The sequence below is a fragment of the Eschscholzia californica genome, unplaced genomic scaffold, assembly GCF_041429995.1.
Source record: "Eschscholzia californica isolate CP2 unplaced genomic scaffold, dmEscCali1.0.p SCAF_3, whole genome shotgun sequence".
NCBI lineage: Eukaryota > Viridiplantae > Streptophyta > Magnoliopsida > Ranunculales > Papaveraceae > Eschscholzia > Eschscholzia californica.
In genome coordinates this window covers 7073614-7097621 of record NW_028238420.1, presented here as the reverse complement: position 1 = coordinate 7097621, position 24008 = coordinate 7073614, and the positions used below count along the sequence as shown (strand labels likewise).

The 24008-nt window shown below is 38.9% G+C and overlaps 1 protein-coding gene and 1 pseudogene across 3 annotated transcripts; one reads left to right on the top strand and one right to left on the bottom strand.

Moving 5' to 3' along the window:
* On the top strand, positions 1–4797 carry LOC147548072 (phosphoenolpyruvate carboxylase 4-like; annotated as a pseudogene).
* An 889-nt stretch (positions 4798–5686) lies between these two features.
* Positions 5687–15866, bottom strand: LOC147548071 (putative isoprenylcysteine alpha-carbonyl methylesterase ICMEL1). Of its 3 annotated transcripts, none has more exons than XM_086667667.1 (11): positions 15095–15866; positions 14573–14649; positions 14363–14432; positions 14156–14236; positions 13955–14029; positions 7368–7469; positions 7153–7293; positions 6757–6822; positions 6482–6625; positions 6289–6379; positions 5687–6119 (listed from the first exon to the last, which is right to left on the bottom strand). In XM_086667667.1, exons 1-11 carry the CDS (start codon positions 15577–15579, stop codon positions 5958–5960), a joined length of 1494 nt encoding a protein of 497 aa, XP_086523793.1. In that variant the 5' UTR covers positions 15580–15866; the 3' UTR covers positions 5687–5957. The 3 variants fall into 3 exon arrangements, with proteins under 3 accessions (XP_086523793.1, XP_086523794.1, XP_086523792.1); XM_086667668.1 differs by having other exon boundaries at positions 14573–14644; positions 15095–15816; XM_086667666.1 differs by lacking the exon at positions 14156–14236 and having other exon boundaries at positions 15095–15816.
* Positions 15867–24008: the final 8142 nt, after the last annotated feature.

Sequence of the window (24008 nt, the reverse complement as noted above, 5' to 3'; positions counted from 1 at the left end):
ATGGCCCTTTTGTCGAAGTCTTGTGACGACACATTTAATCAATTGATACAAGGTGGGGTTTCACCAGGTCAACTCTATAATACTGTCTGCAAGCAAGAAGTGGAGATTGTTCTAACTGCGCATCCTACGCAAATAAACAGGCGTACATTGCAGTACAAGCACATTAGAATTGCTGTAAGTTTTATTGAGATGAGTATCTTTAATGTAGTCCATAGTGGTTAAATACCATTGAGTTCTAATATAGTCTTATTCTTGTAGCATCTTCTGGAATATAACGACCGGCCTGATCTTAGCCATGAAGACCGAGATATGCTGATTGAAGATCTCGTAATATACACTTCTTCAATTGATGGTGAACCTAGTTAACATACTGTCTATACGTCTATTTTTTTTTTTTTTTGCATTTTGGTAGGTGAGAGAGATAACCTCAATATGGCAGACAGATGAACTGAGGCGCCACAAGTCTACTCCAGTAGATAAAGCTAGGGCCGGTATATTACTTCAAATTTATACAATTTAAAACGTGGTGTTTTTTTTTGCTTGTTTTCAAATTCGGATTCTCAGAATGTTCATTTACTTGTCAGGTTTGCACATTGTGGAACAGTCTCTTTGGAGAGCAATGCCTCATTATTTACGTCGTGTCAGCAATGCTCTAAAGAAGGTACAAATTTGGACGTATTCTTACCAAAAAATTTACATTGCCTATTCAGGCAGGTTCTTTTGCCCCAACTCGTTGACTTAATCCTGTATACCTTCAAGTGTGATTCACTTGTATGTATTTCTGCATTGGGGGTCGGAAGGTGAAACTATACGGGGTACTAAAACTGGAAATTACTAGAACAGATGTATGATAGAGTTTATTCTTTCCTGTAACGTTTATTAACCTTTGTCGTATACTCTCTCTCACTCTCAGCACACAGGAAGACCACTTCCAATGTCTGCGACTCCAATAAAATTTGGCTCTTGGATGGGAGGAGATAGAGATGGAAATCCTAATGTAACAGCAAAGGTGGGTCCTCTAACATTACCATGGAAGACTACAGAGTGTTTCATCATTATGCTGTACTTGTAGTTCCGCAAACGGCGAACTTATTTGTTGACTCATATGATACTTCTGTATTTATTTCCAAAGTTATAGGAATTTTTGGACCATTATTCTTACTTCATCAGCTTGTGTTGTTGAAGTACAGGTCACGAAGGATGTCTCTCTGCTATCACGGTGGATGGCGATTGATCTCTACATTCGTGAAATTGATAGCCTTAGATTTGAGCTCTCTGTGACCAAATGCAGTGGTCCTATGGCTAGACATGTACAAGATATCCTACGAAAAGGTTTGCGGATGTAACAATCTTTGAATTAATAGATCGCCTGATTTTTCGGGGTGTCTCTTGGAATTGCTAAGCTAACATCATGTGAATTATAACTTCAAAAAAGCATAAGAATTACGTCGCAGTCGAGTATATCATGAATTCTTGGTGGAATCTCTTATATCCATTGCCAAAATCCTTTTTAAGACTTATGCAGGCTCTATGTAATTATTGAATCGTGGAACGTTTCAGAATCTGCATCACAGCAAAGACACGAGGCTTGGAGCGAGCAAATGAACAGAGGTCAACCTAAGACCTTCAGTCAACAAGCTTTGAGCTTGCCAACCCAACTTCCAGATGGTGCAGATATGCCCTCTTGCACAGGCATGCTTTCGGCCTATTGATGTTCTTCATAGTGTTTTTAATATCTGTTACTGTTTTTTTCTTCAACCCATAGTATTGTTATTCAATTCGGAAAACGGATAATAGTTTCTTGAAAAACCTTTGTTTGTTTACGTAGATGACGGGGAATCTCAGTATCCCAGATTAGAATTTCCTGGCTCTGCTAGCACTTCAACGAATCGTCAGGTACAACATCTCGAGAGGTGCTTTTCTTCCACTCATGTTTTCAGCTTTATGTTATGATATCGTACTTAAATAAATGCTTATCGATTTCTGTTTCTAGGATGCTTCAGCTCAACAATCTCATAAAACAGTCCGAAATTTGAAAGTATCTACATCCAGTAATTCGTTATCTTCCAGCAATCTTCAGTGACCTCTAACGCCAAAATCAAGTTCTTTCAGTTCAAGTCAACTCCTCGCACAGAGGAAACTATTTGCAGAATGTCAGATAGGCAGGTCCAGCTTTCAAAAGCTTCTAGAGCCAAGCCTACCTCAACTACCTGGAAATGCTCCTTACAAAGTTTTTCTTGCAAATGTGAAAGAAAAGGTACGCAAAATGGTCTTCTTGACTACCCAGCTGTGTACATATCCACTTATAGGATCTGTGCTCTCTTAGTGATAATGTACCTATTTCTTATGAATTTAGCTTATGAAGACACGAAGAAGGTTGGAGCTCCTCCTTGAGGATCTACCTTGTGATCATGATCCTTCAGAATACTATGAAACGTCGGATCAGCTTCTTGACCCATTAGTTCTATGCTATGATTCCCTGGTACTCTATCACTCTTTGTATTGGGTTGGGGGTTCCTTAATTCCACTTCATCGGGCGATTATTTATATATGTAGATATAAGTTATTAAAATCAATATTTGCAGCAATCATGTGGATCCGGTGCCCTAGCTGATGGCAGATCTAATCCGAAAGGTTGCCACCTTCGGAATGGTATTAATGAAGCTTAATTTGCGCCAGGTATACTTTGGTTGTGTGCCCTTCAAGTTGTAATTAGTTTCGAAAAAAAAATTGGCGTAATTCACTTTTCCTTGTACCAGGAATCTGGAAGACAAGCAGAAACTCTGGATGCAATTACTAGGTACTTGGATATGGGGGTATACAGTGAATGGGATGAAGAAAAAAGCTGGAGTTTCTAACTAGAGAACTTAAAAGCAAGATGCCGCTTGTTCCTCCAACAATAGAGGTACAATCTTTTCCAAGAACTACGAGTTAACCGTTACAAAAGTGATTCCTAGTGGATATGTCGCCAACTCTCAAGGTCCCACAAGTACAGTAGTTCACCAATCATAATCCGGAAACTAATGTAGTTTGATTATTTTTCAGTTCTCTTATGTCGTAAGTTTTCTCTTTTGCTAATCTAATTTGAGATATTTTAGGTTGCTTCTGATGTGAAAGAAGTCTTAGACACCTTCCGTGTGGCTGTTGAACTAGGGAGTGATTCATTGGGGGCTTATGTTATTTCAATGGCCGCCAGTGTATGTTCAAATAGGACGGAAAATGTTATCGGGCGAGAATATTTTTCGTCCCAGTGTGAAGTAACAAAGTCTTCATCTTGTTTTTATATCTATTGTTCTCCTCTATCAAATATCATTTTTTTGTCGATTGAAAAAAAGAAAATGGTTATGTTGGTCGGCAAACAGGTTGCGAGTTGTCCCTCTATTTGAAACGGTAAAAGACTTAAGAGGAGCTGGTGCTGTGATCAGGAAGTTGTTATCTATAGATTGGTACAGAGAGCACATAATCAAAAACCATAACGGACATCGAGAGGTATATATGAAAAATATCATGATTTGATGATTCTTGTTTTATTTACATGAGCCTTGTGGTGATTAATTACGTCATTCTGTCTCAGGTCATGGTTGGGTATTCTGATTCTGGTAAAGATGCTGGACGTTTCACAGCGGCATGGTAATTATACAAAGCACAAGAGGATGTTGTTGCTGCTTGTAACGAGTACGGGATTAAGGTAACATTGTTCCATGGTCGTGGAGGAAGCATTGGCCGTGGTGGTGGTCCAACACATCTTGCTATTCAATCCCAACCACCAGGGTCTGTAATGGTACGCCAATCTATGAACACGCTTCTATTTGTTGCTGATAAGCAAGTCGTCCTGTTATTCTTTTCATTTCCGAAAATGGAGTAGATTGTTAGACAAGATTATCCGATTATTTGACACATTTATCCTAGTCCGAGTATCCATATTACATGGATACTAACTATAAAGATTTTATTTAGTTTTGATCTTTAACCTCGAGAAACAATGTGTACTTGTTCCAAACTTTCAGGGCACGCTTCGATCAACAGAACAAGGTGAAATGGTGCAAGCGAAATTCGGGCTACCACAAACAGCTGTACTTCTTGCAACTTCGCGTCCACATCTTCCACCCAGAGAAGAAAAATGGCGTACTCTAATGGAGGAAATCTCGAAAATTAGTTGTAACAATTATCGGAGTACTGTCTATGAAAATCTAGAGTTCCTCGCCTACTTTAACGAAGCTACTCCACAAGCTGAGCTTGGATTTCTCAACATAGGAAGTAGACCCACAAGAAGAAAGAGCTCAACTGGTACCTGACATCTTCCAGCCATTCCATGGGTATTTGCATGGACCCTAACCCAATTTGTTCTTCCAGCTTGGCTTGGAGTTGGTGCCGGATTAGAAGGAGCATGTGAAAAGGGGCATACAGAAGATTTACAAGCGATGTACAAAGAATGGCCGTTTTTTCAATCCACTATAGATCTTATAGAGATGGTTCTTGGAAAAGCCGATATTCCTAAATACTACGACGAAGTTCTTGTTGTGGAGAGCAGAAGAGAACTGGGTGAACAACTAAGGAGGGAGCTTCTGAGTCCAGGAAAATATGTTTTGGTGGTTAGTGGGCATGAAAAACTTTCGGAAAATAACCGGAGCTTGAGAAGACTGATTGAGAGCAGACTTCCTTACTTGAATCCGATAAATGTGTTGCAGGTTGAGATACTGAGGAGATTAAGGCATGACGACGATAACCATAAGCTTCGAGATGCATTACTTATCACCATCAATGGAATTGCTGCTGGAATGAGAAATACAGGCTGACTTACATAAAGATCAGAGAATGTTTTAAGAGATTCATTTTTGGATTCAAAAGAGATCATCTATTTCCTCTTTATACCTATCTCTCTATTATTACTATATATATTAACGATTAGTATTGAGACGGAGATCATCACGTCCTACTAAACCTATCTTTCATATAAGATTCTAAACATGGTCTGGGCACCAACAGTTGGTTATGGGGCATGCAAGAACTAAGAATATTAGTTTTGGCCTTTGGGTCAGCCCTTCGAGTAAATTGAGGTCAACACTGATGAACCAAAGTCCACACGCCCACAACCAAAGATGGATGCTTCAAAGGTTTGACCCTAAGCATAAGCATCAAAGAGCGACCCTATAAAATTTCTCATTACTTCAATGAAGGTGGGTATAGAGGGAGATGTTCCTCTATCTGCTTCTACTCCTTGGCATTATTAGGCCGGACAAGAAAGGGATGAAGAAGATAAGTATTGGTGCACATGTTGGTTTTCCCCAAACCGTGCGATCTGTTCGAACGAAGGGGAGGGTCTACATCATCAGGACAAAGAGAGAGGGGAAGATTGTGGTGATGGTGGTTGGATGTGGACGGGACGGTCAAGATGAAGATTAGGGATAAGAAAACCAGACAATAAGTTGATTTTTTACTCAAAATTAAGTGGTTCTCTAGGTCAACTAGAGTCAAATGTGATTGACAAAAATCTACAAGTGCAGGAACAAAAGGGTATTACCCGAAACAACAACCATTTGAAAAGAACGAACACACATGACACAACAAAAGGAAAACTAGTGAGGTTTTGCTCGCTTTTGGCAAAGGGTCAGCCCTGAGGATATCAATGTATGAATAGTAAAAATGTGATTAAGGGTTATGTCTGTATAACGGTTAACCTTGTGTGTGAATAACAATTTTAATGTATAAAATTTCCCTAGCTTGAATGTTAGGTACATATGATGTTCTGAATTTCAACACAAAACAATGAACATTCATGTCAAATAATGACAACTTGACTAGGATGAATGAAAAAAAGTACATTTCAACACAAAACAAAAGCTAAGAAAGCTACCACAATAATGGATCAGTATTTACAAAGGGAGAGATAAACCACATATAAAGAATCTACCAGGTTGTTGTGGACTAGTTAGAGCTCAACCTCGAAATCCAAAAGGTTAAAAGGGGCTGACCTTGTGAGCCAATTTCAACATGAACTCAGGAACAAGACGCCTTCTAGGAAGGGCGGCTGCATCTTTAGCAAGGGCTGAAGCATCCCCGGCATGAATATATGAAAGTATATCTTCAAGCAGATCATCTTTACCACCTCTCATTGGATCCTATATTTTTTAACATACATAGTTTCAGTCCAAACTAGGAATATTTTAATAAAAGGCTAAGTCGACAAAAGTAACCTAAAGAGAGCAAATCTTATATAAGTGTAAGCAGAACACAATATGAAGATAGTAAAATCGTGTGGCATTTCTCTAACTTTCAACTGATTCTTACCTGAAGAAACACATCAGTGTGGGTTTTTCCTTCGTATAAGTATAATTCTGAAGGAACACCGACTCTCCGAAGTGCATCTACGAAGTTCTTACTGCAAATAACATGTTAAACTTAAAAAGAGCATATAAAGGAACCTAAAAGTTTATATTCAAGGACATCGTCACAGATCACAGTTGGTTCAGTAGAGACATACCTGGAAGTGGATGGTATTGAATAATCTGCAGTTCCATGGAAAAGGACAATAAGAGGTAGTAGCAAAACTGCACTTCTAATGCTTGGGTCCTGTATCATTACTTCTGGAGAAAACTGTTTCATGGATTGATCTCCTTCCATTATGCTGCGAATACACTTTAGGACCATCAGTTCCATGATGTGAAACACAAGATACGCGAAAAACTATTGTACAGGATGATACAAGCATAGAGTACAAGCACATAGCATCAGCCACAAAATAGAAAGAATCAATACCTGAGAAAGATTGATCGGTACAGACCACGCCCATGGAAGTAGTCAACTAAACTAAATAAGTTGTACCTGTTACAAAAAAAAATATATTGGCTTATGTGTCCTCTTGCATATATTATTCCAGAAGAGGAAAGAAAAAGAAGATAATATGTATATAATAGAGGAATTGCTAGAAAAGGAAACATGAATATATGAAAACATGAGATTGTTTATATTGTCGTTTATGAGAAGTTCTCTCTCTAGTAGATGTTTGCGTGTATCAGTGACGTGAATGAAAAGCATAAAAGACAGGAAGTTTAAGTATTTTCTATGCAATTATCAGGTTGAGATAATCCTGAATGGAGATTCACCAAAAAAAAAGTAGAGTACTCGGTACATCAACTCTGATAAAATATTTACCCTCCAGATAAACCAAAATAAGCTCTAATCTGAGAGACACTCCAAGAAGTTTTCTCTCCTTCCCCTGATTCTTTAATTGCCTGCTCCAAAAGAGTACAAGCAGCAATATGTGCACCAGCTGATTGCCCCATCAGATAGATCCTATAAGCACCAGAAGAACATAAGAAGTCTAACCAAGGGCCTCCGGTAAGTGGTTCAAGAGAAGAGTTAGGTACCTGTTAGGATCACCTCCGTAATCAGCAATTTTATTGCACACAAATGATATCCCTTCAGAAGCATCTTTCACCATGTCACTTATGGTCCCTTGGGGAAAATTTCTGCATAACCATGTGACAGCTTCAATAGATAGTTATATAGCAGTGGATGGCATATAATCGTATCCATTTTATACAACTTTGCAGGTGTTGCGAAGTGTCTTTGACGTTTGTTTTTTTGAAAATTGATTGAATATAATAAAACGAAAACTATACAATAGATTTAGGAAGGAAGCAGGGTTGCTCGGGTTGTGTTAACATCACATAACCCATGCCTCCCAATTCCTAACTACATCCATAAAAGACGTAAATTTAAACTTAGGCGAGCTGCTAATCCAGTAATGTATTGTTCCTTTCACGTCTTCCACATCAATAACTGAAAACAAATTGGAGTCCTTGAAAATTTTGTCGTTCCCGTCCTTCCAGAGGTTCCATACTATTGCCACCGGTATGAGATCCCAAATCTCCTTTTTGGAATTTGGTTTCTTTAGACCATCCCATTGCTCAAACATTGATATGATCGTGTTTGGCCTACACCATTGAATTTTAAGCGTTCCCATGAAATATTCCCATAGGTTTGAGGCCACCCTACAATCTAGGAATAGATGATCTGCCGTTTCCTCTTCCATTCTACATAGGATGCATCTACTGGGCATCCGAAAGCCCCTGTGTTTTAGTGCTTCCACCGTAGGCACTCTCTCAATTAGGATCGACCACACTAAGAAAACTACCCGTGGGGGTGAATATTTTCTATGGAGGATTTTCACTAGGGGTTCCGAGAGAATGTGTACATCTTGAGTCATCCTTTCGTAGCATTCTCTAACACACAGTGGCTTGTCACAACCAACCTTCCAAATTTTCTTGTCTTTCTCCAAGTTGAGTCTAGCATCTTTGAGGAAATCGCACAGCAATATAAACTGGTCTACCTCCCAATCATTGAGGTTTCTCCTCGTACAAACGTTCCATGAACTGCTGGTTCTATCGAAAACAGATGACACCAATGCGTCCTGATCCATAGCAATATCAAAAATTAATGGGAATTTATCACATAGCTTTTCCTGCCCTATCCATACTTCTCGCCAAAACGATATCGATTCTCCATTTCCCGGCTCCCATTTCGTGAGCCGATTGAACTTAGTAGATAAGCATTGTATCCCTTTCCACACTCCACAGCCATACGAATTATTTCTAACCTTATTCCCCCATTCCGTGGGATGTTACCATACTTATCTCCTATAACCTCTCTCCACAAAGCCCCTTCCTCTTGGTCAAATCTCCAAATCCACTTCATGAGTAGAGCCTCATTCATATTCTTTAAGTCTCGCACCCCCAATCCTCCTTTTTTCTTGGGTAACCTAACCATCTTCCCCGCCGCCCAATGTAACCTCTTCTTGTCCGATTTGCCATTCCAAAGGAAATTGCACATCTTCCGGTCTATTTCCTTTATAATTCCTCTCGGAATCGAGAACAATGAAAGGAAATATGAAGGAAGGGCTTGAAGAACCGATTTTATGAGAGTGAGTTTCCCTCCTCTAGACAGTAAGTGGCCTTTCCATGCCGCCAGCTTTTTGTTAACTCTTTCTAGAATTGGATCCCATAACGCTTTAGCCTTATACCTTTGTCCAAGAGGAAGACCTAAGTAGGTAGTTGGCAGAGATCCCACCGGACACCCAAAACCCCTAAGAGCTTCCCAGTTTCTCATCCCACCTTCCGTCTCTGTCACCTCATAGATAAAAGACTTATTCATATTAACCTTTAGCCCCGAGGCTAGCTCGAACCAGACCAATATATCCCTAAGTCTCTTAACCTGATCCACGTTGTCATCTAGGAAAAAGAGTGTGTCATCAGCAAATTGTAAATGGTTTATACTTCTACTCCCTTCCTCCACTTTAAACCCTCTTATCCAGTCCAAACCTTCCGCCTTTTGCATACATTGACTAAGTACTTCTCCAATTAGTAGAAACAGGTGTGGGGATAGAGGATCCCCCTGCCTTATTCCCCTCGAACTTTGGAAAACTTCGGAGGGTCTCCCATTAATTAGAACTGAGAAAGTGGCTGATGATATACAAGCGTAGATCCACGTTCTCCATTTGTACCCGAATCCCATCCTGCTCATTACCTTGTAAAGAAAGTCCCAGCTTACCCTATCATAAGCCTTTTCCAGATCTGCCTTGATAATCACTCCCCCCGATTTCTTCTTGCGTCTCGAATCGATAAGCTCATTAGCTATTAATACCCCATCCAAAATTTGTCTGCCCCCCACAAAAGCTCCTTGAAATGGCGAAATTAGTTGCCTCATCATAGTAGCGAGTCTGGTTGATAGTGTTTTAGAAATGATTTTATAAAGACCTCCGACCAAGCTAATTGGCCTATAATCCGAAAAGGATGAGCTGATTTTCTTCTTGGGAATGAGAACTATGAAGGTCTGATTTAAAGACCAATGAAAGGTTGCTGTCCTTGAGAATTCCTCTAAAACCTTCATGATATCTCCTTTTAAGATACCCCAACACTTGTTGAAAAAGGCTATTGGCATGCCATCTGGTCCGGGCGCTTTATCCTTGGCCAGGTCCTCCATGGCCAATTTCACCTCCTCCTCCCGAAATTCCCCTTCAATCGAATCTGCTTCCTCTGGGGATAAATGAGGCAGATCCATTTCCCCTACTCCCGGTCTCCACAATCTTGGCTCACAATATAGGTTACTGAAATGGTTAACTGCTTCTATCAAAATTTGGTCTTCATCCACCACCCTGGTCTCCCCTTGATTGATTATGGATATTCTGTTTTGCCGAGCCCTGCATCTTATGATCTTGTGGAAGTATGCCGAATTCTTGTCCCCTGCCTTCAACCATGTTGCTCTTGATTTTTGGCGTAAACTTATCTCCTCCGACACTAGTAGTCTTTCTAGTTTGGCCTTTATCTCTTTCCTATCCTCCAAGTCTTCCAAGGACAGAGGGTTCGATTCCTCCAGTTTATCCAATCTATTAATATCTTCTTTTGCCTCCTTGTATTCTCTGTTGAAAGAGTTGAATTTCAACTTGGACCACTCTTTTAGTTTTGCCTTCAAAAACTTCATCTTCTTGCTGAAAGAGTGACCTGGGTTAGCCAAAGCTGGTGCTTCCTCCCACCATTCCTCAATCCTCTCCAAAAAATCCTTCTCCTCCATCCATCTCTCCTCTAATCTGAAAGGGGGAGGATTTGGAGCAGCAAAGTTAGTACGAAGAAGGACTGGGGCATGATCCGAGATTGGGCGCGGGAGAATTATTTGGTCTATACTATCGAACTTAGCCTCCCATGAACTGTAGATGATAAAACGGTCCAGCACATTTAATACTGGGATTGCTTGGTTATTGGACCACGAGTACTCCATTCCTTGTTTGGGGAGGTCTATCATGTTGTTCCTATCCATCCAATTCCCAAAGTCCTTCATGCTGGTTGTGATCTTGTTCCCATTTCGTTTTTCATGAATGAAACGGATAACATTGAAGTCTCCTCCTACACACCATGGATGTTGCCATTTTGAAGCTATACCATCCAATTCAATCCACAAATCTTTCCTTTTAACTTTGTTACAGGGTCTATGTACTCCAGTAAAAAGCCATATAAAATCATCTGATTTGTTCTTAAACAAAATGGACAAACAGAAAGATGTTTTATCTACAGCTAACGGTTCCATCATATTAGCATCCCAAATACACAAAATACCCCCTGATCTTCCTTCAGAGGGGATGGACTCCCATCCATACAAAATGTTACCCCAAAGACCCCTAATAACAGACTCCGACAAGGACTCACACTTAGTTTCCTGAATACACAAAAGAGAAACTTTGTTGTCCCTAACTACCTTCCTAATTGCTAGCTTCTTCGCCGGACTCCCCAACCCCCTGATATTCCAAGACAAAAGGTTTAACGACATATAAACTTAATCTCCCCCAAACTAACCATCGACCTAGACTTCCTGATTGACGGACTGTTGTCGTTCAAGCCCCAATCCAGCTTCTTCAACTCTCTATTGAACTTCTCTGCTCTCTTCTTTCTTAACGAGTCCTCTTCAGGTGTGTCATCACAGATCACAATAGCTAGACCCGAGTCTTCCTCTCCTTTCTCACCTTCCGTCTTCTCTGCCAAGCTTGAGACTACCACATTATCACGAACTTCACCTGGTAGAATAGTAGCCAAAGGAGTGATATTTGCCATCTCCACATCTTGCTGACCATCTTGACTTTTTTCCGAAGGAAAAACTATGCCCTCCATCTCCATGAGATCTATAACCCTCTCAAACTCATTATGCCCCTCGAACCCTAGGGTTCTTCCTGTTTCAAACAGATGGGCCAATCTCTCCTCTTCTCGGTTGATCTCAGCTGAAAAATCTTGGTCTAAAATACTAGTACCTTGGGACTTAGGTTTTGGGCTGGCCTCTGACTGAGTCACCTTCCTTGACCCGCGAGAACTGGTTCTTTTTGCTACAGGCACCTTGAAAGCCCACATCTTGTGGGACATGAACCTTTTCTTCTTAACCCTCTTGCAAACGGGTTTCCTGACCCTATTGGATGTTGCATTCATCATCTTCGTGAGGGCCTCCACCATGTCAGTTCTGATCTCTATTCCTGACATCTCCGGCATATCCACCAACCTTCTAGTCACTTCCTCCTGCCTGATTGGATTTCTATCACATTCCTTTGCCTTACCCTTCCTCGAGTCCCTAACCCTTTCTTCCTCCTCAGTTGCACCATCCTGCTGCATGCTGTTGTCAGGAGTCACATCGGTAGGGTTTCCCATGTTCCCACGAACTGCAACGTCATCCTCCTTGTTGCTCATCTTCTCCGATGGTTCTTGCAACTCCGGTGAAGATAAAGATTGCTCACTCTGCCTTCTTTCTGCAATAACCTTTGTTGTAATCCAGATTTGATAAGTCTCTCCTCCCACCAACATAGTCTTCCTTTCCGTTATTGAGCCATTTGGTTTGACATCCACTGAGACGCAAGCGTATCTCATATTCCTGAGTTTCGAGGTGTCGTAGTCGATTTCCACTACTTCACCTAAATCTTCAACAAGACTAGAGAAAGTCTGTTCATTCCAAAGATGGAACGGGATACCATACACCTTTACTTCCATCAGTAATGGAGTAATGATGACCGAGTTGCAATGGGGGCTCCATTGTCTCACAAACACCTTTTCGCCTGTAACATCTTCCTCTAAGAATTTGAGTGCTCGAAGTTCCGTCAAATCCTCCTTGGATTTTACCAGAGCCGCACCACTTTTGTAAGGGAGAACTACTACCTCTTCTGACTTAACAATCCTCCGAACTGCAGACTCGACCAGGTTGCCAATATTCGTTCGAAGACTTTCTCTCCAAAACTATAGCTTTCGACCAATCCATGTCATACATACTGAAAGAGTCCATGACAGGCTTTGAAGATGAAGGAACTGAAGTATTCTTAGGAGAAGGTGAAGAGAGTAGGGGGTATTGCTTGTGGCTAAAAGTTGGGGGACTCGGTTTAGGATGATTGTGTTTGGTACTGGAGGGGTTTAAATAGGCATTATTAGAGAGGGCTGTATCCTTTGCATGCATTGGCTTCTTCTTCGGTGGTTGACTCTTATTGGTGCTTCCATAACCGGCGTGAGTAGGCTTTACCCACGGTTGCGTGCGAGAATTACGCGCCTCTTCCCGAGGGATCCTTCTGAGATTCGAACCTTCTCCATATTCCTTAGTTTTGTCCTTATCCTTTTGTTCCTCTAATCCACTTAACAATCTGAAACTATTCGAGATATCCACCGTTGGTTCTATCATCAGCTCCTCTTGATGATCCTTAGGTTGGTAAAACTTTGACATTATCTCATCAATGCCTTTTATCAGCTTGTCCCAACCTTCACCCACCTTGCCTTTGGGAATACATATCGATCTCTTTCTGTTGTCCCCATTTCCGATCCTATGTGCCCAGATGAATTCCCCTCTCTTGTTGTTCATCCTTTCCCATAAACAAATTTCCGATCCTACTCGGCATATCGAAGTTTGCTGCACTCCGGTCACATTACCTGGTTTCTTCAGCAAATCCGACGTGAAGTTTTTTAAACTTACCAACGCATTATGATTTAAATTTAGTGTCCATTCCCTATAGAAACCCTGCTCTGTGATCGGTCTACTGCGATCTCAGGGGGGAATTGTCGCCGGAGAATAGGCGGTGCTACCCTATTCCTCAGCCTCCCACAACCACGAGGTCCGATGCCACCCCACCTGCACTAAACCAGTGCTAAGATAGCTCCGGCTTCCTGCACCGGGGTTTCAATCGGATGTTGTGTTGCCGGAAACTAGAACGGAATAGAAAAGATTTTTGTGGGCCCACCTGTCAGAGCTTCTCTCTCCTTGTCTTTGACGTTTGTACTTTTTCTTCCTTATAATTATTCCAAAAGAAAACGCGAGGAACTAAACCTAAATAACTTAATACATGCAAATGACTTTATATCCGGAGATTTTCTAAGCATCGTGTCAAAAATCAAAATCCTACCTACCAGACATAGTGTTTGCGATAAGCCGATAATGAAAAGATTACCTGTAATCTATACATGCCACTATGACATCTCTTTCAGCTAATTGTTGTCCTAAAAGAGAACCCCATGCTTTATACCTGCACAAACATATCCCCGTACAAGCTTTACTCACTCTATTTTCATTCATCTTCATCTTGTTCAAAGAAAGAGACAGTGAATACAGATATGTTTTAAAGAAAAAAAAAACTAGTTTTATTGCGTACCCAATAATCCAAGCTCCACCAGTTATAAATGCAACAACTGGTTTTGGCCCGTCAGAGTTTACAGGTAAATAGAGATCAAGCCTACATATTATTAAAAAAAAACATATAAGCCATCCATGCCAGAGCCAGTGAAATTACATGGGACATCGATCGAACTTCATTCGTGTAACCTAATCTAAGCGTAATTCTTTATTAAAATCTTTGTACCTGTTTCTCGGCTGATCGCCATAGACTATACTTCTAAGAACATGATGTGATCGATAGTAATAATATCCAACTGCGAATAAAACAGCAGATTGATTACACAAGGATCATCTCTAAACAAGGTAGTAGAGACTGGAGATAAACTAAAGCCGGCATCCAATCATGATACAAAATTGACAGAAATATCCAAAACAGAAAATAATGATAACAAACCTTGGAGAAAACCTGGCATAAGTAACACTGCATAACAACCAAGGGCAAGAAATTTTGTTATCCACCTGTAGCCTACCCTGGATGAAAATAAATCAATGTAAAGCAAATTGAACACTATGGAGCAAACTCATCTATGTTGAGAACCGAGATCTTTCCAAACCTAAAGCCAAGTAAATACTAGGGCACCCAGGAAAGAATTTGCAGGTTTTCTGAGTCTGAGACTAACAAAATAGAATTCCAATTTCCAATTGAAGATCCATCAAACACCAATTTATCCCAATTTAAGAACAAAATCATATCCCAATTTGCAAACATCAACATAATGAATAAATCAACTGGTTTTGTTCTTGATCTGACAAAGATTAATTGTTACTTCTATAATATAATCAATTTTAATCACTAATTGAAGATCTAGATCAATACCCACTTTCAGTGAAGGGAAAATACTCAATCTACCAACAAAAAATCATTAAACTAGTTCAAAATTGAAAAAATAACAGAGAGAGAGAGAGAGAATGATACCCGAGATAACTCAATAGCTTCAACCCAAGGCGAGTAATCAAATAAGTTTCAGCAGCGGCATGAGTGACTTCTCGTGTAAGAGATTGTTGATTAGGAAGAGAAGAAAGAGATGTATCACTAGAAACTCTTCGATTTCTCTTTTGGTTCTTCTTTCTACTTAGATGGGTATAACTTAATGCCCTAGATAAAAATGGTCTCTTTTCTTTGCTATAATCATCTTTAAAAGATGATAATGAAGCAGAAGAAGATGAAGACGATGAAGATGATGAGGAAGTGATGATCAAACGAGTATGTTGATCGTCTTCTTCGAGATCATCATCTCTCTTAAACAACATTGATGGTATTAAACCAGATGAAGAAGAAGAAGAAGATGGATGAGTGATCGGAAGAATTTGCATTTTGATGAATTTCTTATCTGATTTGGATGGATGAAAATATTGATGGGATTGTCTAACAACAGGAATAAATCTGAATAACCTAAACATAGAATTTAGGGTTAAAATTTTCAATCACGAATCATGATATATCATCAGTATAGCTTTTAGAGAGAGAGAGAGAGAGAGAAAGAGAGTATAGAAGGAGAGAGAGATGATTGGTTAAAAGTAATCTGCTTTTACCATTTGTTAGACGAGGGTTGGTTATGAGTTCTCTTTCTAGCTGATTACATGTCTGAGGAGGGATACAACTAGACGGAAGCAGGGCCGTCCTTGAGAATTCGGGGCCCTGTGCGAATTTTTTTTGTAGCCCTTTTGTATAATAAAAAATTACAAACGAAAATATAAAAAATGCAAGGTAATATGTTAGTGCATAGTATAGATGAATCCAAATGTATTTTGACAAAAACAATCGTAAGAAAATATTTCCGTTTTAAAACTTCATTTTATAAAAAATTCTAGTCTAAAAATCCACAATAACTTAAACACATTTTTTTGTTTATTCTAATGAAATATTAAGGTTTCATGAAATGTTTAGATCTTAATATAAACTACATAGTTGTTCGCTACTCATCAAATATGATTAAGAGCAAAACAAAGACTTTTAGTAAGCATGACTAATTTAAAATAATTGAAAAAATAATAATTTATCTTTTTTTTAATTGTTCAGCGTGTGCCTAATGAAATATAAAGTTCCAAACTTGATTTCAGACATGGATTCCATTCTGATCATATGGCTCCAAGCCATGTTTCGGAGTGATTCCGTCACAGCTTCTGTGTAGCTAGCTCATTTTCTTCTTCAGTCGGATCTCCATCCTCTGAGACAGATTTATGAGCTTTCAAGGTCTATAAGGGGTTTGAACAACTTTGAGACGCTCTCAACTCTTTGAGAGTTCTCCTGCGAATCTAATTCGCTTTATGCGGGAGGATCTTCGAGATCTTCCATCTCTACCTCTCTTTCCATGTCTATTGGCTCTCAATAGATAGGAACCGCAATTACTGACATTCGTACATCACTATCAGTTTGTTTCTCAAATTGAATTTCCTCGATAACTAATATTTCTCCCACTTGTCTTCTTGAAATAACTCTTATTTCAAGGAAGACACCACCACGAGCAACAACCACCTTGTTCTATGGTTGCTTGTGGAAGAATCCCCTAATATTTCTTTATCCAGTAAAGAAATATTCTGTCTGCTATGTAAACTTGGTTCTCGGAAACCATTTATGTTAATTTCATATCAATAGACCTTTAAGAAAATACCACTTTGGAACCATTCCAAACCCATACTATTATGGTGCCTTTTTAGCTTTTGACGGAATATGGTTAGCTAGAAAGAACAACCGTATTTGAGAATATATCCTAGAAAGTGTTCGGAAGATTGGCTTATACCCATCATCGATCGACTCATGTCTAACATATTCGATTACTCCCACTTGACTCATCACCCATATGATGTGTTTGTGGTGCAAGGTGAGAAACTATTTCTCAACTTCTTTTGATGGTTATCAAATTTCTGACTTCAAATATTCATCATTTCGATCTAATCGAATGACTCATATTTTTGTCAAATGAATTAGGGTTAACTCTCGTTAGTGTATCAATAGTTTTACACACATCTATATGTATGAAGACTATTAGTTCACTAGTCATAGCTTCCTTTAAAAAAGGTGACTTCGTCATATAGTCCTTTTGAGCAAAATTCACATGTGTCGTATGATTCAAAATCATTAGACTTAAAAGTCCGTACCATTGGATCTTCTTCATGTGTTTTATGTCAATCAGACGCATTGACAAAACGGAGTTGACCGGTTTGAATCCTTTGATTATAGCCTATTGTATCATTGTTAACGTTTAAGTTCTCCCAGAACTGACTTTGTCAATCCAGCACTGATTTAAAACATTCGATGTTTCTAGAAGAATATAATAACGCTTATTAAGTTCTGCCTAGATCAGTGTCTAAAAGAAGACTTTGATCCAATTCAGCATCCTGAGCAATTACTTGCTTCTGCTCCCTCTTGGACCTTTTTCTCTTTTAGTCAAGTATGTTATTTCCACGAAGGGAATCTACAAAACTTGCTAGATTATCTTTGTTAACAAGGATGTAAGAACCGGAATTCCTAATTCCGTTTCTTCGTCTTCTAGGTACTTAGGGTAGTTTCCTTTAATGTCCTAGCCATTAATTTAGAAACCTTTACGTTGACCCTTCAACCTTGTGAATCATAAGAACTTTTCTTATATTCTTTTAGCAACAGAATCTTAAGAACATGCTTCTTAGACTCAATGTTCCTCGATGTTCTTTTCAAGGCGACTTTCTTAGAGGGACCGTCCTCTCCGTTCACAACATCTAGTGGAACTCTTCCTTAAGTTGTCGAATGGTTGTGCATGCATCCATATCATTAATCCCTTCGAGAGAGAAGAATTTTATGGATGTTCACAAAAGAATTTATGGATAATCATATCCTAAGTCGTTTGAAGTGGTAATGAGCATCGGGAATGAGATATTCTCGGACGTTTTCTTTATTTCGAATTCAAGAGCGTTTCTCGGATTCTTTACCAATCGTGAAAATAATTTTCGTTTAATTCCTTCTGAAGCAATGAACGGAGGTTGGAAAACTATTTTTCTATTTGTCATATATACTCTACATTAAGCAAAATCCTAAACTTATTATCATTGCAAAAACACAGTTTTTGCCACATTATTCAAAATCGTCCCCGGTAGAATAATATGATTCCATTATCCCATTCCTATGGAGTTAAGCGTACTTTGGCACTGCCTTTAACTCCACCCTCATGGGTGAGTAACTCTTTACTGATCATACTCGTATGACTCTTGGTTGATGAATAACACTTATGTGTTAAATTCATCCTTTTGCCTCGAAATTCAAAACCCTTTCGCTGACTCGTTGAGAATAACCATTTAGACGCGTAGACCTCTTCATAGATCTACCCGTATTGTTCCGAGGTAAAAGATGGCACCCTGCTTTGGCATGACCCACCATCGATGAACAAGGGCGCAACAGGTGTCTTAATCTGGGTAGGCATTTTTCAAAATTCTTTTTGGGGACTTTTACGTAATTTATCAAGTTACGTTACTGTGAACTCTAGCATAACTAACTGTGATTTATTACGTAAAGATTTTTGTGGGTTTGCGTAATGATTTCTTAAATCTTAGTATTACTCCTAAAAGATCTCATCTTTAAGGTTAATTTCTTGTTCTCCTAAGGTTCGTTTGGATTCATATCCTTGAACCACCATTGAGTACTCCCACTCGAATCATGATCCCATCATTCGATTCGTCAATGGTTTCTTACGACCCTATACTCTAAGTATTATTCGGGCACATCACACTTGTGCTTAGAACAAGAAGTGTTTACCTATCTAAAGGTATACTTATCCACGCAATCACACACATATAAATATACATACAGAAATATGACAATCATATAAGATAAAGTATGTATCCTAGATTCGTTTCTACGTTTGCTACGTTTCGTATAGCTATTTGTGGGAAATTCTGACATCTCTATGTCTAACGTGAATTCTAAGTCTATTTTCATGAAATACGGACTAATGGCACGTCATGTTTCTTCCTTAACGATTTCCAAAATCGCTTTAAGGAAAAACTCCGTTTGGATTATCGCATAATCCGGGTCAATTTCGGAAAAATCAAGTTGGAATCGAAAGAAGAAAAATCAAAACCTCCCACTCAAGTCAAGGCCCAAAAAGCCCGAGTCAAACTCTAAAGACTTAAGTCAAACTTGGTCAAACACCCGCGGATCAGTCTCGGTTTGACCCAAAACTTGGCCCGGACAAGTGTTTAGCACTGGCCGGACCGAGAAAACATGTTCCAAACATGTCAGGTACCTCGGTTTGGAGGCGTCCTGACCCTAGGCCAGACGTGTCCCTTGGCCACAGACGCGTCTTAGACACGTCTTGGTTCATCAGACGCATCTAACTAAGTATTGCTCTCTCGGACACTAAGTCCGAGAAGCTAGGACGTGCCAGACGCGTCCTAGACGCGTCTGGAAGGTCAGACTGCGTCTCGGCCTAAGGCCGAGACCTTTTGGAACGTCCAAGACCTTCTCGGACATACAGTCGCATATGGACTGGGATTCCAGACGCGTCCCAGACGCGTCTTGGATGTCCAAGACCTAGTCTCGGATTCCCAATTCCACTCGAATTCCGTCTCGGTCCTAGACCGAGACGGACTGTGATTCCAGACGCGTCTTGCACGCGTCTGGGCGTCCGAGACTTCAGGTCTTGGACTCCCAGTAGGACTCGGACTGGGACTATCCCAGTCCGGTCTTTCCACATCTCGGGACTCTGTCGGCCCACTTACCTTGGTCGGCCATCATATGGCCGGCCCAAAAAGCCTTGCTCCGGACACCTCTTTTAGGCCTGGTTCTTTCTGTCTTGTTTCGAATCTCCATTCGAACCTTTTCGGCTTATTTAGTTGGATCCAATCCATCTTTAGCCTGTTCCCGTCTAGTCAAGTCTCTCCGATCAAGTTACCACTCTTATATGTAACCCGTTGTAGGATCCGGTCTATGTTAGCCGCGAATCACCTAAGTGATCCGACGATCGTAGTTGACTTCTAGCAAAGCATTACGACCCCTAATTGGACCGGACTGGATGATCTTCACTGTATGGTCATCGTTATCCTAGCTGACAAATTGATCGCATTGCCATCTTGGTCGAAGGACACTCATTCGGAAGGACATCTCCTTCAGACCGAATGGATAATCCTTCAGTTTATAGAGAAGAACCCTGGAAGATATTCCAAGAATTGAATCGTGATGAAGATGAAAGTCGCAATGATGAAGTTTGGTATTTTTTTACTTCTTAAAAGAAGAACCGAACGGGAAGTAGAATATCAAGAGTTGCAGGAGAAGGGACATGGAAGGGAGAATCCTCCGCCCATTATATTAAAGACAACACAGAAAAAATCGTCGGAAAGACAAAACACTTTGACTTTTACAGACAAGAAAAGAAGAAAGACATTATCATCAAAAAGTTGGATAATGCATGAATATTCGTTAGTTCCTTTTCCACCACCTGACCAGGTATATATATATATATATATATATAAACCCTAACTAGCTTTATGATCTTTTTTTTTTTGCTTCATGCATGGTAAGAGCCCCTAAGTATATACATATATTCATGAAGTGAGGAAACAAATATCTATCTTCTTTTTTTTGTTGAACTAACAAAGATCTATCTATTCAAGAAAATCTTTGAGAGGCTAGGACTTCTTGATCATCTTGTTAATTAATTATCTAATCATGATAACTAGCTATAACTTATCAAAAGTATCTTATAACTTAATTTGCTGACTTGTTTCTTACATTAAATGCTTCTTGTATTCTCATTAGTTTCACCACTACTGATATTGTGGTTCCATATATCTTTGATGTTGAATATTATATATGGTAAAAAATATTCAAGATACTAATAATTTATTTACTGATTATGCAGGTGGAGTATGTTCTTTGTAGGATAAGGAGGAAGATTAATAAAAAAGTTGTTTCTACAACAAGAGATGGAACAAGTAGTGTGTCATCAACTTTCAGAGTGCAAGAACAACCTATTGGCAACACGAACGACACACAATCAGTCATTAGTCATGCTGGTTCCAACCAACACACTAGAATCCCAACAACCTGTAGCAATTGGCGTCAACTACAACAACGAGGGTTGCGACCAGGAGAGTCTTCTTACCAAAGAGTTTAATGAATATCTGAAAAAAAAGGGAACTCGATGATATTTTACTTGAGTTGAGCCAAATGTCGCCAACTGATATCATTTTAATAACTGACAATTATCATTAATTGGAAAAAAAAAAACTATGTTTTGCTTGATCCTCAAATTTGTTTAAAAACCAATGATACTCTCACGTACTACTATCTCCGCATACGTAGTACTGGTATGTGGATGGGGAGGATTTTACAGAGATAATGGTTGGGTTATTTGATTTTACAAAGATAATAGCAGGTATGTAGTCCATGTTATTAATTGGCCTAAACCAAATTTTATGTTTTATTGGGCTTGGGCCTAGTAACAATATGTTTTATTGGGCTATCTAGACTTACTCTTAAAAAAATACCTACAATTTTCCACCACTTTGAAACCTAGCAATTTCTCCGTTCATTCTTCCATTACCCCAATCACTATCCTACCACTTAGAAGATTTTGGTCAACTGAAACATCCTAAAATCAAACAATTATCTTCCTCTAAGATCGTATTCAAATTATTGAAGTCTTTTATTAGTGTTTTAATGGTGAAAATCATAAAAAATGGGTGAAAACTTCACATTTTATTTTGATTCAAATAAAACTATAAAGACGGAAGAATGACTCGCTAGAAAGGTATATAAACATCCAATAAGTCTTCTTTTTAAATTTTTTTTTTTCAGTCCGGCAAATTGCATTATAGGTCGACACAAAGCTACCGATATGTAATGGAACATATTTATTTTGTCTTATTGGCAGAAAATTTATCAAAATTCTCTTCAGATGTTGCTTTCTGTTATCAATTGGTAAAACTGTATCGATGTTTATGTTACAGTGTTACACATAGGTTTGTTCTTTCCGATTGTCTTAGTGTAGCAACAATTTCATTTTACCTTCAGAAACCTATCAAAATTGTCTTTGGATATTTCTCTCTACTATCTGTTGGTATGACTGTATCGATGTCTTATGTTGCACATCGATTTCATCTTTCCGATAAGTCGAGTATGAAATCGGTTTCATCTTAACGAGGGAACTGATCTAGGTATTTGACCAACATGTGTGTCTATTAATTGTGATTATGTTAGGGCAAAAATAGGCTTAGGCGCGAGTGTATAGGGTAAAAGTGGTGAGAGTATTAGGTAAAAGTGGCCAGAGTATATAACATTTATGCTGTTAGCTCAACAAAAAATATTATCAAATCGGTACCCAAGTGGGAATAGACCATTTAGAGTAGTGTGCCTATAAAATACAAATGTTGTACTGAAATAGTTTGTACTCGTCAAATTTCAAACAGTAATAAATAAGTGAGATGGCCCTAAAGTGAATTCTACTCAATAAAAATCTTTTTTTGATTATATATGTCTTACTGAAATTCGACATTTAATGAAAATTTTACATATTCAAAACTAAAGTGAATTCTACTCAAAATCATTATTTAGATTTTATAAATATTTGGCTTGAAAAATTAGGTCTAGTTTGATTTCGCTCAGTTGGTCACTCCAACCGATTCGAAATATTCATTATTTAAAAATGTCAAATTCTTCTCAAAGCTGGTACGATGTAGACATAAATTTAAGAGAACTGTTAACTTCATACTGCTCTTATCTTTTATATTATCACTACTAGAATAATATAATCATGAAATGCATCGAAGACTTAATTTTATGACGAAATTTCAATCGTTCATTTCATAAATATAATAAACTAGTAACAATATAATTTATACCAATTATAACATAGGATCGGTTGACTAAGTTCGATTGGTTTCAAAATGCTCAAGCGGAGGTCAAACCAACTCAAAGAAGCTCGATTTGGTTCGATTGGAAAAAAAAAACTAGTTTTGGTCGGTCCAATTTGGTTGGAGTAATTCGACCTATTTTAGCTCGCCCTTCGTTTGTAGGTATGGGCAGTGAAATACCAAACTGAAACCGCCACACTGATATAGGTAGGTCGTTGTAGTTGTCAATTAGTGGGATGAAATAAAACGGGCCGGACGACGGCCTTTGGGCCAGTGCATAGACATCCATAGATTACTTGACCGAATCATGGTCATATTGGTAAAACACAATATGTGTTATATATATAGATAGGGAGTGAAAGAGTGATATAGTGAGAGAAAGAAAGAGATAGAGTTTGTTAATTTTAAATTTCATGTAGATTAGAAGGAATTCAAGAGGTTTGTAAGAACCATGAAGAATAGTTTTTTCTTAATTAACCAAGGACTTATTTGTAATTAAGCAGAAGTTTACGGATACCACTCAAACATCCGAACTAATTTATCGCACAATCCAGGGAGGATAATTTGCCACGTGGGAAAGTGACGTAGGTGCTCCTAGGTTTTAGCGGCCTCCTAGGCAGAATCCTAATGAGTTTTGTGTTCCTTCCTAACTAAAACACTATCTTCTGTGTTGTATATAAATATATAAAGAGTGAGAGAAAGAGTAATAAAGGGACATATAAAGAGCAAGAGTGAATTAGTGAGAGAAAGAGAGATCACAAAGTCTAATCCGATATCTAGAGGGGAAAAGTGAGTCAGTGATAGAAATAAAGATAGAGAGAGATTGTAACCTATTATTTACCCAAGAGAGTTTTGTAGTCAAGAAGCATGCAGAATTGTTTACATGTTCAGGTGGGTTTTAAATTTTGTCCCACTGATGTACAACTGGTAACTTATTATTTACCCAAGAGAGTAAGAGGAGAAGATTTAGGAGGTGATGATTATCAAATAATCGACAAAGATATATA

Coding starts and splice junctions, on each gene's coding strand:
- LOC147548071 (XM_086667667.1), bottom strand. CDS start 15,579: ATGTTTAGGTTATTCAGATTTATTCCTGTTGTTAGACAATCCCATCAA. Junction 14,237..14,362: donor GGCGATCAGCCGAGAAACAG/GTACAAAGATTT, acceptor AATAATATGTAG/GCTTGATCTCTATTTACCTG. Junction 14,030..14,155: donor GGTGGAGCTTGGATTATTGG/GTACGCAATAAA, acceptor ATGTTTGTGCAG/GTATAAAGCATGGGGTTCTC.